General features: G+C 38.1%; 1 protein-coding gene across 1 annotated transcript in view; it reads left to right on the top strand.

Moving 5' to 3' along the window:
• The first annotated feature begins 1136 nt into the window (after positions 1-1136).
• The window catches only part of FAM122C (family with sequence similarity 122C), a 42585-nt gene continuing 25909 nt past the window's right edge, over positions 1137-17812 (top strand). Inside the window, 3 exon segments of the mRNA XM_008066297.1 lie at positions 1137-1185; positions 4076-4265; positions 4362-4452. Of these exon segments, the coding sequence (XP_008064488.1) occupies positions 1137-1185; positions 4076-4265; positions 4362-4452 (330 nt within the window).

Genomic DNA, 17812 nt, shown 5'->3' with positions numbered 1-17812 from the left:
ATATTCAATTTAGTTGTCTCATATTAAACTTGCCAAGCCCAATCACTGTTTTATTCTTCAATGTTATGCTGTTTGTAGTATGAGGAGTTTTAAAACACTTTTGAATGGTTTCCTTTAAATTGCCTGTATTTTTCCGTTTGTTAGATCAGAAACAGCAACTTCTGTTTTTGAGCAATTTATGTATTACTTTTCATCTCAAGGTCTCAGCAACCCCCTGCGTCCACCCTCCCTCCCCACTCAAAAAATTACTATATATATATTATATATAATTTATATATAATATATTATATATATTATATACAATATATTATATATAATATATATATAAAATTTTTTTAATATTTAATTTTAAAGATGTGGAGTACAATCCAGGGTTTGGTATACAAATGTTCATTATGCAGGTACCCTTGTTGATGAGGTGGGTTCTCCCAGGCAGATTCTCACTACTGCCAGTTCTGGCCCTCTCACACCCCAGAGGTTTCCCACTACCGCCAATCCTTTCCTTATAGTATTATGATAATTGTTCAAGGTCCACTTATAAGTGAGAACGTGTAATACTACATGTTCTGTGATAGATCACTCAGTATTATAGACACTAAGTCCACCCAAGTTTCTGTGAAAATCATAATTTTGTCCTTCTTTATGGCTGTGTAATATTCCATCGTGTATGTGAAATTACAATATATTATTTTGTTCACAATACCTTACTAAACAATCGTTTGTTGACCCCAACTCTGAGGAGTCACAGTGTAGTAAAATCCCCAACTTTCAGGAACTTAACAATTTAGAGGTAGCTTAAGGATATGTGAGAAGAGGGGTGCTACATTGACCATCATTTCTAGGTTTAATTCACATCATTTTTGCCTACCTAGTTTCTTTTACCTTTTGTGTAAATCTTTTGGGAGGGTTTGGGGTGTTTGGGGTTTGTAGGCCTGCAATTGTGGTAACTAAAGATTAAAATGTAGCTTAAAAGTTGTCATGACAACTGGCAAAATAAAGAGTGGATTATGACATGTTTGCAGGACACCCTTTATAGGTTAGAGGCCTGGGACAGATGGCAGCAGACTGGGCTATATAGAGAGAAGTAGCATTTACGTGTCAAGGTATAGTTCTAAGCAAACCAATACTCCAAGATCATGGCATATTCCTGTGGAACCCAAAATACTGATCATGAAACACAGCCAGGTTGGTATAATAACTTGTAGGTAGAAATGGGGAGAAGTAAAATTAATTTATTTAAATATTGTGTTTGCCATTGTAGCATATAGAATTCTTGTTGTTTTTGTAGTACTCGTTCCTTTTGATATTCTTTTTTTTTTTGAGTTGGAGTCTCACTCTGTCGCCCAGACTGGAGTGCAGTGGCCACTCCCAGCCACCGCAGCCTCGACCTGCTGGGCTTCGGTGATCCTTCCGCCTCAGCCTTCCAAATAGCTGGAATTACAGGCATGCGCTACCACGCCCGGCTGATTTTTTGATTTATTGTAGAGATGAGGTCTCGCTGCCCAGGTGGGTCTCGAACCCGCGGGCTCAGGCAATCCACTCACCTCAGCCTCCCAAAGGCGTGGGATTACAGACTGAGCCACCGAGCCCGGCTTCCTTTTGATATTCTAACCTGTGTATGTACTATGAGTCCTATCTATATCTTTACAAGTTCTGGGTTCCTGTCATGTATCTGTTTTCCAGTTAAGGAGATTTCCTCCTCTTTCATAACACTACTATTGTACTTCGATATTTAAAAATTATATATCTGTAATGCTTAGGCAGGATGGGATATTGTCTATTCATCCAAAATATATTTATTAAACTTTATTACCTGAATTACCTAAACCTTTATTATCTAAAAGTAAAATGAGCATTAGAATGGTGATAAGTTCCATTTGTTCACTGATATACTCTTTTTTTTTGCATATTCAGACAGTTTTGTTTTGACCCTCTTTTATGTCTTTAACCACCGCCTTCTGAATTCAGTCTGAATTGACTTAACTTTAGCCATCATTTTTTTTGTAAACTTTCCAGGTACCCTGAGAATTTTAACAGTGGCTTTCAGGAGGACTTGGCACTAGGCTGGATTCTGCTGCTACCTAATTATGTGCTATTAATCTCTTTAGAATTTTATCAACTGAAAAGCAGAAATGATTTCCCTATTTTACAAGATAGCTATGAAAGACGGGTTATTTAAACCTGCATTAATGCACAAGATAATTCAATACGTTTTTAGCTAGTGCTTATAAGTTGAGAAATAGTGTCCAGGGAAATATTCTGAGGCACCTTTTCTTTTTACTTAAACAAAAAGGCAGAGAACTCTTGGTTTTGCCACTTAGTAGTTGTAATTTGAGTAACACCTCTGGGCTCTGGTTTCTGCCTCTGAAAAATGGGCATTGTGAGGGTGCCTACCTCACAGCATAATTGTAAACATTAAATGGGATCACATATTTAAAGTGATTAGGACGGTACCAGGCACATAAAGTGCCCAATAAATGATAGCTATTATTAACCTGTCTTATATCAGAAATGGAGACTCCAAATCATCCTCATGTCTGGGATTCAGGTAATCTAATTCTGCTTAATATAATCAAGTTTGTCTTATTATATTCCCAGAATAAACGAAGAATAAATGATTATGATCTTATATGTCATAACTTGCCACAAACTATCTCAAAACAATCTCATTATTTTAAGTTCACCACTGATTAGATGAGCAGGGCTAATGATTGAACCAATTGAGATAAGTATGTGAAAACATTTTGTAAACTGCTAAGTGCTAATCCAGTGTTGTGACATTTTTTAATTAATAACTCCTATTTCACTAGATTTATTTGCCTTCTCTGCCAATTTATCTATATAGTTCCTGTGTGGTTTACAAAATTATTAGTATGGAGTTAAGCTTTCAGTACTCAATGTGGCTCATTAACTGCTGGTGAAAAATTCTAAAAGAGCAGTTCTTAAAATGTTATAAGCCATGGCAGCATTGTTAGAATGTATATAGCTTCTGATACCACCTGAAGTGGAAAGTGATTTGTATGGATACTGAATTCCAAATATGTTTTAAGAAAATAAGCCTCACTGCTTTAACTTAAATATTTCTAAATTAGCTGAGGACTTTGGCATATATATAAAGTCTATGAGAAGCCAGATTTTATAGTGTATAATACACACTGTGCTATATGGTTTTAAAAAAATGAAACCACATCTGCAAAATTGGTTCAATTAAGTTAGTGCCTAACCAAGACCCTTTTGGAGCACGCCTTTAAGTCCTCAGGAGTGGTTTCTTTCTTTCTTTCAGACTTTAGCTTTTCTAAACTTACAAAGATGTAATGTGTCTGCTATTACAGGATGGAAAAATCCGTCGCGGGAGGTAAGGACCTTGCTGGCCTCAGTCATAAGAGGATGATGGGCCAGCCAAAACTGAGAAAACAAATCAGGCATAGGCCAGAAAGGACGGCACTCCCATACACCTCACACCTTCCAACCCATTCTCTCCTAAATCATGCTTAAGGAAACCATGCCAGGGTAGCAAAAGTGTAGAGGGACAACTACGATGAGCAGGCACGAGGGAAAGAAGGGAGGGTGGTTCATGGGGGTGGGAAGGTGAGGGGGTGGGGGTGGGGCTCGGGCTCCCTGACTACGCGTGCGCTCTTGGCAAGGTTGACAAAGGCGCCTGGAATGACGTTGATTGTTTGCGTAGGAAGCATGTTTCATCGGTCTGGTTACGGGGGCGCATGCGCAGGAGGGCGGGGCCCAACGAACTCGCAAAGGCGGCAGGTGGCAGTTTCTGTTTTGGCCAGAAAGGCTTACCTGGGGTTGCCAAGGCTGAGAGAGACGAAGGAGGAGGTTTCGCGGCAGACAGATTAAGTTCCCCGTTTCATTATAGGCTTGGAGGTGGGGGACCTTCTCATCGTTAGGAGGCCCGAGCATGGGGGCTGGGAGGTTCGGAGTCAGTCCTGCCCAACTTTGTGTCCACTGATGTTAGAAATGCCAGGGCTGCAAAAGTGAGCACCCACACTCGTCTAAGAGCTTTCTCCTCTATTCTCTTTTTTCCCTTTGCCTCTCTCCTTACATCATCTCCCCCACCAAGTCGACTTGTCCTTGTGTGAACGGGAGCCAGAAAGCCTCGAGAATTCTGAACTGAGCAGTGACCTCTTCCCTGACACGGACATGGCACAAGAGAACATGGAACTTGATTTAGAGCTGCTGCCGGGTTCCACCATCACAGATGGCAACATCCTGAAAGGATCCACCAGCGACCCATTGATCAATGGACTTGGGTGAGCAGGGTGGAGGTACTGGAGGAGGCAAGTGGGTGGGGGAGAAGTGTTGAAGAAGTGACTTTTGATAGGATTCCCATCCCTATATTTATCAAGGTTCAGCAAGTGTCTCCCTTGTTCCTGGTGTCCAGAGATCCCACCTTCAGCCTTGGGATGGGAGGAGTGGGGCGGGCTGACCTCAGGGACAGCGCACCCACCCTGGGATTGACACACATCTGAACCTGAATGTACTCTCCTGACAGTCCACCCGGACCCGAAAGCAGCAACCGTTTGGTGTAGAGCACGACTTTTTTCTAACTTCACTCCATCTCGTACCCACTTCTTTGAAGAAACATAGTATCCTTCCCCCTCTCCCTGCCTCCAGATCTTCTGTTACGACTAATTTTTGCCATTCTCTCAACTGCTTTGTCACTTCTGACCTTCACCTCCAGCACACTCCAGATGGAAGTAGTTGTCAAGCAAATAAGTTTGGACCTTTTTTACACCTAGTTTTTATTTGAGCAAAAAGTTTGCATACCATAGAAACTTGATCTCCTAAATTATACATCCTCAATTGGTGATATTCCCCCTAAGGGAAAAGAAAAAATGGTTCTTGGGGGATGAATGTGAAAATTTTTACTCTTTTTTTGGTATAAAGCACAGGTATACATACAGTACATAAACATATACAGTATTTCTGTGGTATTAAGATTTTGTGAGGAGGAAAAAATGTCCAAAAAGGCTTCTTAGCGAGTCGATAATGAAAAAAGGATTGAGAAACACCGCACTAAATGATGGTTAACTGTACTTCCTGTACATAATCAAAGGTTTGGCATTACTAAATCTTATTATTTCTTAAAATAGAGTTTTAAAACGAGATCTTGGATCTCACATCCCAGTATCATAAGGTTTTCTAGATATTGTTAAAATGTGCAAAAATACATTCACTACATGTTATTAACTTTGTTCCTTACCTTTTGTGGCGACATACTAATTGATAGTTGTAGCACACATCATAGACTGTTAGAAAGGGACTCAGAGACCAGATCTACTCTGCTTGTTTAACATATGAGGAATCTGAAGCCCATAAATCTAAAAAATGACATGTTTAGTGGCAGAACTAGTGGTAGGAATCTGTGTTTCCCCTAAACTAGGGTTCTCTCCACTACTAATCAACAGTTAAGCTGATTAACTCTAAACAAATGCAGCTTTTGGGTCATTTGAGGTGGGGGAGAATATATTGTCACAAAATGAAAAGTAAACTAAGATTGACCCCCAAAATTACTTTTTAAAAATACATCCCCCCAAAAATGAAGAAAAAGATGGGAGCCTCTGTATGTTGTGCTAAAAACAAGAAAATTTTACAGACTCCAGACTTTGCTCTAATTCTGTTGTGGAAATTAAAGAATTCTTATGGGACCCACTCTGCTACTAGAAGAGAGCAGTGGGAGAATGTTGGTTTGATTGGAAGGCGTTATAAAAAAGAATAACCAGACCAGGTGTGGTGGCTCAAACCTATAATTCCAGCACTTTGGGAGGCCGAGGTGAGAGGATTGCCTGAGCCCACGGGTTTGAGACTAGCGTGGGCAACTTGGTGAGACCTCATCTTTATAATTTTAAAAAAATCAAAAAATTAGCTGGGCATGGTAGCGCATGCCTATAGTTCTGGTTACTTGGAAGACTGAGGCAGAAGGATCGCCTGATCCCAGCAGGTGGACGCTGGGGTGTCCTTGAGCGTGACACTGCACTCCAGCCTGGGCGACAGAGTGAGACTCCAACTCAAAAAAAAGAAGAACCGGTTTGCAATAGATGATAGAGGATGTGTACTTGAAGGAGTATGTGGATCCCCTTTAATGTATTAGATACTCTGGGGAGGGGGTGAACCAACCCCCTTCTCTAATCCTCAAAGTCCTGGAAACAGAGAGATCTCAGTTATCCTTTCATACCTGACTTTGTTTTGCAAAAGATTTGAAGTTTTTTTTTAAAAAAAAATCATTTTATAGTTAGTGTTGAATTCTATAGCTTGAGATCCTGATGCATGAAATGAAATTTGTACAGAAAGATGAGAGTTACTAACATATTTATCTAGTAAGAGTTAGAGATATAGAAACTGCACTGTCCCAAGTCCAGGGACTCCAGTCCAACAAAAAGAAGTAGCAAAGGAGTGAAATGTGACATGCCTGAAGTCAGGGAACTTGCCCAAATGATCTGAGGGCATATTTTGTGCTATTATAGTAAGCTTGGGGTGTGATCAGAGAAGTTAGGATTACACTGGACCTTAGTTGAATTAATTTTTACCTCAGTTCTTTTCAGTTGCATGTGCTCACTTTCTCACTTTCCCTTCCCTGAGCCTCTAATACTTTTTGTCCTGCCTCTTTCTCAACTACACCTGGCAGTAAAGCATTCTCTTTACAGCTTGCTTTAAATATTGTTGCACCTCTCAAGTAATTTTCTAATTTTACATGATGTTTCCTGTATGTAGAGTCTCTCTTGCACCAACATTTTCAGAGTTAAATTCCTTAAACTTGTTCATTAAATGTCGACTCTTTAATATAAGTACATTCCTTAAATTTGTTCCTTAAATGTCAACTCTTGAATATAGTATTACTCTTTTTCAGAAGTTTCTGCACTGCTTTGCATATATCTTGTATTAATAAAAATACCAGTGTCAGAAGTTTTGAACCTCTTGGTTCTTTATACTTTTATCCTCATAGTTGCTGACTTTTTTACTAGTGTCAGTAATTACATTTGAAGGTAGTATGTTTCTTCTCTTTCTCTGTCCATTATTAAAAGGATTAGAGATTAGGTCCTTGGATTCCGATCAGAGTTTTCCCCTTTAAAACCTCTAGCTGACCCTGCATTTAAACTGATTCTGTCTCAATTCTATTTGAAAAGCAAACTACTGCCCAAGTGTCAGATTCAGCCAGCTGCTTTGTTTTATAAATAAAATTTTATTGCAACAGAATCGGGCCCATTTGTTTACTTATTTTCTGTGGCTACTTTCCTACTACAATTGCAGAATTGGGTAGTTGCAACAAAGATCATATATCCCACAAAGCCTAAAGAATCTACTGTATGGCCCTTTGCAGAAAAAGTTTGCTTACCATCTAGCTTATTGAACTCTTACAAACCTGAAAGAATTGTGGTCATGAAAACTGATTGCTTTGGGAATATAACTGACATGAATCTATTGTAGTTTAGGCAGGACTACTTACTGATCAATTGATGTGACAATGAACATCTCTTCAGTTATCTTACCTTCACTTTTTCCAAGTTAGAAGTAACACAACTCAGTTTGAGATATTCCTGTTCTCATAGGGAAAATGTCTGGGAAAGGAAGTAAAAATTAGAATCATCTGTCTATCCTCTCATTCATAAAATACTGAGTTAATGCAAATTACCATGCTTCAAAGATCTATCTCGACTCTCAATAAGCTTTTAATTTAAAAAGAAGATGAATACTTCAAAAGACTTAAATGTATGGTAGAGTAAGATAAGTAAGTGCTTAGAGAGGTAAAGAAAGTGCTAGGGAAATTCAAAGATGAGAAGGAAAAATTACAGTGGGATTGGTGAGGTATACGGGAAAGGTTCATGGACAAGATGGCATTTGAGGTGGGCCTTAACGAATTGATGGGATACACACTGGAAAAGAGGGGGCCAAATGGCTGGGATAGCATTTTAAGTGTATGGAACAGACTTGGAGGCAGAAAAGCATAAATGTATTCCAGAGAGCTGAATTGTCTATTTTGCCTGAACCACTGGCCTACGTGAACATTTGTAGTTCAGCTGCTGATCAGTGCTGATCCAGGTGAAGTTTTCACCAGTCCATGCCTTTAAAAAAAGTTAAGTACAGCATACTTGTAGTCTGAGATTTTTAGTCTCCTACTTTATTTTTTAATACCAAAATGTCCTTTTACAAAGGACGATAGTATTTGTCAATGGTGAAAATTTTTTTTTTTGAGATGAGGTCTCACTATGTTGCCCAGGCTGGAGTATAGTGGCATGATCATGGCTCACTGCAGCCTCTAACTGCTGGACTCAGGCAATCTTTCTGCCTCAGCCTCCCAGTAGCTGGGACTACAGGTGTGCACCACCACACCTGGCTAAATTTTTTGTAGAGTTGAGGTCTCACTATGCTACCTAGACTGATCACAAACTCCTGGGCTCAAGCAATCCTCCTACCTGGACCTTCCAAAGTGCTGAGATTACAGGCATGAACCACTGTGCCCAGTGAGATTTTTTTTTTCTATTGACTTTACTTAGCAAAAGAGAAAGATAGCAACTGTATGCTTGTGCCTGGATTTTGTTATGAAATTTTACTAGTCCATGAAATCCAAAAGTCTGGAGCCAAACTGGGGAGGGCTTTGAATGTTACAGTAGAAAATGTAACTGAAGTGGACAGGCAATGAAGAGAGTCACTGAAAGTTAAGAGCAGAAGAGCAAGCTGTTCTTTTCAGGAAGATGTCCCTTGTAGTCTGTTGGGTAACTTGGAGAAAGGAGAGGAGAGAGGTAAGGAGACCAATTAGGCTATTGCATAGTCTGTGGAAAAGGGAAAAGCCTTTGATTTGGTTGTTGGCAAGGAGCCTGAAAAAAATAGGTGGATATAATAAGAGAGAGCATAGAGGTAAAACCTAAAAGACTGGTACCTAGATGAAAGGTACATGGGAACTGTCAGTATTCTTATTGCAACTTCTTGTGAGTCTTAAACCGTTTCAAAACAAAAAGTTATAACAAAAATGAAACATAAAAAGGAAAAGATGCCAGGTGTCTGGTGTGTGATGTGCACCTGTAATCTCAGGAGGCTGAGGCAGGAGAATTGTAAAGCCCAGGAGTTCAAGGCCAGCCTGGGCAACATAGTGAAATCCTATCTCTTAAAAAAAGAAAACGAAAAATGACCTTTTCAGGGTTACAAGCTCAAATAGGACCTGAGTGGACAACTATCAAATATGAAGACACAGACACTGTCTCCAGCCAGTAGTGACTGCGCAGCTTCAGTCTATCGCTGCTATGTGGGAATGTGACCTAGTGTTGCACAATCTTGCAAATTTTCAATAGAAGCCAGAAATCTGGCGTCTGAATTTTTAAAATGTGGAATCTCTGTGAGCACAATTAATGCAAAAACATTTTTAACACTGGGTAGGCCAAACAAAACACATCTGTGAAAAATCTCAGTCTATCAACTCCTGCTATTGGTTGTTCATGTGAAAGTTTGAGAGTTGAGAGAAAATTGATGCTTGCACATTGTAGCTTTGATCATAAATTTAAATCAGCTACAGGTTTACACTGAAAATGATGTGTTTCCAAGGTCACAATAAATTATAGTTATTCTCAGTAGCATGATTAGAAGTAAAGTGGTATGCTTGAGAATTCCTTGCCTTACATGGAAGCTTGTTTATACTTAGCTGACTTAGACTGTGTGTGTGTGTGTGTGTGTGTGTGTGTGTGTGTGTGTGTGTGTGTTTTAATTTGTATATTTGCACAGCTGTCTTCACCAAGAAGCCATTTACATTAATGTCATTGTTGTTTAAGTATTTGAAATCTTATTTCTTTAAAAAAAATTTCTAATGGATTTTATATGACAAGTGTTCTTTTTTTTCTTCTTAGTGATAATTCACAGTTGTTCCAAGTTGACACATTAAACATTAGAAAAAACGGTGCAACATTTATGAGTCAACACTCCCTGGTAAGAAAATGCTTATAGTGGCCTTTCTGTCTGAGACTTGTGCTTATTGGTCTTAACCAGTTGTTCTTAAACTTAAATGTGTACATGGAGGGCTTATTAAAACACAGATGACTGATGGGGTTTCACCCCCCCCGAATTTCTAATTCAGTAGCTATGGGGTAGAGCTTGAGAATTGGCATTTCTAACAAGTTCCTACTTTAAGAATCACTACTCTAAACATTACTGAACGAAAAATAAATGCACTGACTGTAGTTATGATTGCTTTGTTGCAGCTGCAGCAACATTAATTTTTAAATTCCATATGGATGAAACATTGAGATTTTATGTATAAGACCATCTGGCTTCCAGTTTTTTAAAAGAACTTTGAGAGGAAAATTTGCAGACTCTCTTAAAAGTAGTTTTCAGGCTTTTAGTTAGACTTTTCTCTCACATTTATCTTGAATTGTAAATAAAATTTGCTTTTCATGGTTTTATAACCCTATCTCTAAATTGTAACTCTTTTCTGCTAATTATCCTGTAAACATGGGGAATATACTTGTAGATCAGTAAGCCAAAGTAAACAAATTATTCATTATATTTTACTGAAATGAAAATCACATAACATTCAATTAACTATTTTAATGTGTACAATTCAGTGACATTTAGTGCATTCGTAATGTTGTTCAACTACCACCTCTGTCTTGTTTCAACAAGTGCATATCCTTGTCTTGTTCCTAATCTTGGTGGGAAAGTTTTCAATTTTTCACCATTGAATATGGTGTTAGCTGTGGGTTTTGGTAAGTGTCCTTTATCATGTTAAGGACGTTCCATTCTATTGCTACTTGCTGAGTATGTATTTGTTATCATGAAATGGTGTTGGATTGTTTCAAGTGCTTTTTTTGCATCTCTCGGGATGGTCATGTATTTTCCCCTTTGTTCTATTAATATGATGTACTACATTGATTTTCTTATGGTGAACCACCCTTGCATTCCTGGGGCCAAGTCTTTTTGCATAAAACATTTAAAGGAGAAAATAAATAAATAAATAATAAATAAAAAGGGATATTGGCATGTAGTTTTCTTTTCTGTGGTGTCTTTGCTGACTTTGGTATCGGTGTAATGCAGGTCTCATAGAATATAATTGGAAGTGTGAACTTCTCTTCTATTTTTGAAAGAGTTTGAATAGGATTTGTATTGAATCTTTTTAAAATGTTTAGTAGATTTCACCAGTGAAGCCATCTTGTCCTGGTTATCTCTTTGTTGGAAAGCCTTTTATTTTGGTTTTTAGAGACAGGGTCTTTCATTGTTACCAGCCTACTAGAGTTCAGTAGTGCAAGCATAGCTCACTGTAACTTAGAACTTCTGGGCTCAAGCGAGTTGGAAGGTTTTGATTATAGATTCTATCTCTTGTTATAGGTCTGTGGTTATTTTCTATTTCTTCTTGAATCAGTTTGGTAATTTGTGTGTTTCTAGGAATTTGTCTATTTCATCTAGATTATCTAAGGTTTTGGCATGTAATTGTTCTTAGGATTGTAAAAAAATATCGAATCTATTTTTTCTTAAGATTTCTCTTAGGATTGTAAAAAAATATGATCGAATCTGTAGAATACCTTTTAGTGAAATCTTTTAGTTTGGAACCAATTTAAAAATATTGCCTCCTAATCTTAAAACTAGACATTTTTCTCTTAATAGAATGATATTCAATATTATTCTCAAAAATGTATTCCGATTATAGTGGGAAAATTAGAATTGTTCACTAAACAAATCCTCTTTCTTCATTTCACTCACTCATTTGCTCATTCATTCAATAATTTTTACTGAACACCTACTTGTCTAACTTCTACTTAGCCAAGTCAACACACATGTTTAGGATCTAGTTGCCAGAGAGTTCTAACCTAATCTGGGGAGTTTAAGGAGGAAATAACATCTTCGTTGAGATCTTACTGATGTATAGGAGTTAGCTAGTTTGGGATATTAGTGGCAGGAGCAGACAATATTCCTGGTACAAAAGAAAATGTTTAAAGGCTCAGAAGTGAAAAGAGTATTGTGTGCAGAGAATAGAGTGTGTATAGCATTGGAAAGAAGTGCATTATAACTAGAGTGGAAGTAAAGATGAAGTAGTGAGAGATGTGGTTGGAGAAGTAGACTAGTGCAAGATCTTGTAGAATCTTCAAGTCATGCTACAGATTTTGTACTTTATCCTAAAGTCAATGAGAAGTCATTGAAAAGTTCTAAGTCAATAACTGACTTGATCAGATTTGCATTTTTAAAAGATTCCCTCTGGATGCAGAGTGAAGAGTGGATTAGAAGAGAGCAAAAGCAAATTCAAGATCAGATAGGAAGATATTGCAATAACCCTGGCAAAGAACTGATGGTAACTTAGACTAGTGTGATGGTAGTGGGAATGGAGAAAAATGGCAGATTCATGAGAAATTTCAAAGGTAAAATCAGTGGTGATAGATTTGATAGAGGGTGGGAAGCAGCAGAGGAGGCAAAAATGACTCCTAGGTCTCTGGCTTAGGCAACTAATGGGCTGATGGTGCCACAAAATAAGAAGGGACCACTGGAAGAAGTGATTTCAAAGGAAAGATTATTTTAGTTTTGGATATGTTGTGTTTGAAGTTCTTTGGGACTTCTAAGTAGAAATATTGGCTGTACTAGTTTGATACTCACAAATGAGATCTGGGCTAAAGATACCCATTGTCAGTAGAATTGTTATTTAAAGTTAGGGGAATCATAGGAATTGTCAGTAGATTGTTATTTAAAGTTAGAGGAATAAATGATATGCTCTACAGAGAAAATATAAAAGGAGCAAAGAGGAGGCTACAGAACAAATCTTTAAAGATTACCAACACTTAAACATCATTCAGAACAGCCCAAAGATGGAAGGGTTAGAGAGGTGAGACGAGACTCAGAAGAGAGCAGTACCATGAAAAACCAAGGAAAAGTAATAAGACATATGTTGTCAAACAGTAAAATGATAGACTTAAAAGTAAGCTTTGAGTTAATGAAACTGAGATTATTCATGAATACTTACATTTGAAAGCAATTTCAGTTGAGAAAGGGTGGGGTGAGATGAAGCCAGATTGAATTGACTTGAAGAATGACTATTAGCTGAGGACCTATAAATGACACTGTACATTTAAACTCAGTTGTTTAGGGGCAAATTGTTCTTTCTATGCCATAATTTCCTCATCTGAAAAATGAGGATGTAATAGTATTTGCTTTATAGGTTCATTGTAATTATTACATTTATCAGTATAAGCACAACACTGGCACATACTAAGTGCTTAATAAATATTAGATGTTTTTGTTAATAATAGTGCATATAGACAGCAACTATGTACCTGGCATTTTTTAGTGCTTAATATTCCTTAGTAATTCTAGGCTCTTAACTTGCATAAGGTTCAGTTTAATATAATAAATATTTAAAATAAACCATCTTCCCTAACAGACTATGTTTGGAGAATTGAAGACATTTTAACTTACTTGATGATGGAAATTTCAAGGCTTATTGGTTTAGTTTGCTGTAACAGCACTATGTGTATGCTTTTACTGTGTCAACGTATCACTTCATTATTATAAGATTTAAGTAAGTATATACTTGCCTTTAGTATAGAAATGCTGAACTATCTAGGAAAATGACATGATGAATTAGAATGCTTTGGGCAGAAGCAACAAAATCCAATTAGAAGAGACTTAAACAATAAAGAACATTTATTATCTCACATAATAGAAACCCCAAGGAAAGGAGGTTCCAGGGTTGGTTAATTCAGTGACTCAATGATGTCATCAGAAACCCAGGCTCCTTCCATCGTCTCCACTTTATCATCTGCAGCAGTCTCCCTAACCTATGTACCTAATAATTAGACCCAGAATTTAAAATCTATGTATTGCCTGTTTTTATATGTGAGGGGGAACCAAAAAAAAACACAAAATGAATTTATTGAAAATTGTATATTTATCCTTACATGTTTAAATTTCAGTCACCCTTAAAGTACTCACCATTTGTCACCTATCAAGATACTTTTCCCACTGCTCAAAAGTTTCTGAACTCGTCAATTTTGATGCCTTTTAGCACTTGTGCTGTTTTTTGTTTCACCTCTTCCACATCAACTAAATGTTTTCCTTCTAAAGCTTTTTTATTCTGGGGAACCAAACAAAAAGTTGCTCGGGGTGAGATTGGGTGAAGAGGAAGGGTGAGGCACAGGAGTCATGCCCTTTTTAAGTCAAAAACTGCTGAACACTCAGTGAGGTGTGGACAGGTGCACTTGTAAATCACCCATCATGAAATGGACAAATGCCTTGAAAGAATCTCCCCCCAAAAATGTACTGAAGCCAAACGCAGCCTCTCACAACAATGCTAGCTGGTACACTAATGCCAGTGGGTTCCTAGAACACTTACCAGTGGGGAAGCCTGTACTCTAAAAGATAATTCTGGGTTTTTTTTGCCCCATCTTTCCCCGTATTTACAGATGTCAAGAAGGATATGTGTCATCATGGTATTAGTAGTTATCTCTGGAATTTGGAAATTTATTTTTACTTTATGCATTTCTATAATAGTTGAATGTTTCTCACAAAGCATGAATAATACAGGTTTTTTTTTTTCATTTCTATCTGACACATTATGACTATGACATAGCATCATTCTTTAAAAAATACCAATATTATTGAATGATATTATAAACTGTAAGTTTAAGGGTTCTATCCCATACTGAACTGTCCTTAAAACTGGTGCTGTATAGTAGTCAAATCATAGAGACAGAAAGTAGAATGGTAGTTGCCAGAGGCTGGGAGGAGGAAGGAATGGAAAATTGAGTAGGGATACAGTTTCAGTTTTGCGTGATGAAAAGAGTTCAGGAGATTGGTTGTAAAACAACATGAATGTACTTAATATTTCTGAACTGTAAACTTAAAAATGGTTAAGGTGGTACATTGTATGTTATGGGTATTTTACAACAATTTTTAAAAATTGGTGCTGCTTTTCATGCATTTCAATATAGGTAAAATAATGTTTTAGAAAAATTGCTTTGACAGAGGGCATTGAAGAGATATGAGTTTTATATTATACACAAATAAATAAGGCTGCATATTTTCTAAGCATTGTAAATAACTGTTCTCTCACAATTATCTCAGGAAATTACTCCATTTCACTTCTGAGGAGCAGAAACCTGAGGACCTCTTCTGACTATTGGGACTATGCCTTACTCCCAAATCACCCCTTCGCTTTACCTCCCAAGAACTCTGATACTGGCATTGCTGTTCCCCACTCTTCCACCAGGAATTCTCCTGGCACCTCTACTAGATCTGGGTGCTGCTGAATCACTTCTCCATTCCTATCCCCTCCTATTCCAAAGGAAGCAGGAGAAATGTCTCATCTCCCTCGTAAAAAGGGTTGTGCTATTCTTTCTGTTCTCTCTCCTTCCTTCCTTCCTCCCTCCCTCCCTTCCTTCCTTCTCTCCCTCCCTTTCTCTCTCTCTCTCTTTCTTTTTTAAACCAGGGTCTCATTCTGTTGCCCAGGTTGGAGTACAGTGGCATGATCACAGCTTACCACAGCCTTGATCTTCTGGGCTCAGGTGATCCTTCTGCCTCAGCTTCCCAAGAAGTTGGGACTATAGGTACATGCCACCATGTCTGGCTAATTTTTTTTTTTTTGAGTTGGAGTCTCACTCTGTCGCCCAGACTGGAGTGCAGTGGCTGCTCCCGGCCACCGCAGCCTCGACCTGATGGGCTCTGGCCATCCTTCCGCCTCAGCCTTCCGAGTAGCCGGAATTACAGTCATGCGCTACCACGCCCGGTTGATTTTTTGATTTATTGTAGAGATGAGGTCTCGCTGCCCAGGCGGGTCTCGAACCCGTGGGCTCAGGCAATCCACTCACCTCAGCCTCCCAAAGGCGTGGGATTACAGGCTGAGCCACCAAGCCCGGCTTAATTTTTTTTTAATTTTTTTTTTTTATAGAGATGATGTCTTGCTGTGTTGCCTATGCTGGTGTCAAACTCCTGGGCTCAAGCAATCCTCCTGCCTCAGCCTCACTAAAGTGCTGGAATTACAGGCATGAGCCACTGTGCCTATCCAAGGTTGTGCTTTTCTTGAGCAATTCATCTATTTTAATTTTATGCCTACTGCTATTTATCTGATTTGGTTTTGCTTTTCACATTGACAGCCCCAAACTCTAAATTCAGTGTATGGCCCATGCAGTAGCAAGCATATAATACATACCTGGCCCTGCTTTATGTCCTGTCCATCTAGCCTGTGACAGTTTATGTTAAGTAGCTTTGTAAGCTACCTTAAATCATTTCTGGAACTAGGCAGAAACATTTATAAGCACAGCATACAACCCTTTGTTCAGGATTTTCTAAGCATTTTGTCTCTGGTAATTATAGTAGGAAATGGCTTAAAAATAGGAAACCTAGGAAGGTGAAAAGTAATTTTTTTAAAATTTAATGTCTTTACGATATTTGTTTTATGTGGTCTCTCTTGGACTTTCCTCCTATCTTAATTTCTTCACTGGACATGATTCTTGGGAATCAGCTTCACCCAGTGCCCTCTCCAACCCCCACTACTTCTACCCTTGCACCCCCCCCCCAATACTCTATTAGTATGTTTTGCATTGCTATAAGGAAAATACCTCAGGCTGGGTAATTTATCAAGAAAATAGGTTTATTTGGTTCACAGTTCTGAATGGCACCAGTATCTGCTTTTGTCGAGGCCTCAGGAAGCTTATAATAATGGTGGGAGGCAGAGAGGGAACAGGCATGTCATATGGCAAGAGCAGAAGCAAGAAAGGAGATGCCAGACTCTTTAAAATAACCAACTCTCACATGAACAAATAGAGTATGAACTCACTCATTACCACAAGAAAGGCACTAAACCATTCATGAGAGCTCCACCCCCCATGACCCAAGCACCTTCCTCTAGGCCCCACCTTCAACATTGGGGATCACATTTCAACTTGAGATTTGAAGGGACAAACATTCAAACTAATATCACACACCATGACATTATTCCTTGGTGCTTGTACTCTTGCTTCCTTCTAAGGACCTCTTTTCCTAGAATGAGAGAAAGACATAGTAGAAAATTGACACAAAAGATACAAGTTTATTTATATCTCAAAGAATTTGTTACCTCTATTTTATTTTAATTATTTTTAAAATTTTTAATTTAATTTAATATTAAATAAAACAACATTATTTAATAAAAATAATTTATTTATTTCTTATTTTAAAGAGTGTCTTACTCTGTCACCCAGGTTGGAATGCAGTGGTGTTGATCACAGCTCACTTAACCATGCCCAGCCCTATTTCTATTTAATACTTTGTTTCATATAGGAAAATTATCTAAGGTAATTCCCTTATAAACACCACCTGTATACTTAATTTGGGGAGAATTCTCTTCCAGAAGCCTTGTTTTCTTCAATTAACTTCCCATGTTATTACTAAAATAATCAGACAATACAAAAGTTGTACAATTAAAAAAACCTTCCTGTGGCTTATGGTTCTGTGGTTCAAGTTCAAATCCTACCTACCCTAAACATTTCACACTATATCTTTGCCAATGTCATCAATTTCAATCAGGCAATCTTCTCATGATTTCGTGGATAAAGTTTTCCAATAAACTGACAAGCTTCTGCAAAGGCAAAGAAACCATCAAGAGAGCAGGGAGACAGCCTACAGACTGGGAAAAAGTATTTGCCAACTCCAGGTCCGACAAAGGCTTAACATCCTGGATCTACAAGGAACTCAAACGTGCTGAAAAGAAAAAAACAAACAACCCCATTATAAAATGGGCAAAAGATATGAACAGACACTTCACAAAGGAAGACATCCGAGCAGCCACAAACACATGAAGAAATGTTCAACCTCACTAATCATCAGGAGATGCAAATCAAACCACACTGAGATACAC

The sequence above is a fragment of the Carlito syrichta genome, unplaced genomic scaffold (assembly GCF_000164805.1).
Source record: "Carlito syrichta isolate Samal-C Ts95f unplaced genomic scaffold, Tarsius_syrichta-2.0.1 Scaffold308874, whole genome shotgun sequence".
Taxonomy (NCBI): domain Eukaryota; kingdom Metazoa; phylum Chordata; class Mammalia; order Primates; family Tarsiidae; genus Carlito; species Carlito syrichta.
This window is presented reverse-complemented; position numbering and strand designations above follow the sequence as displayed.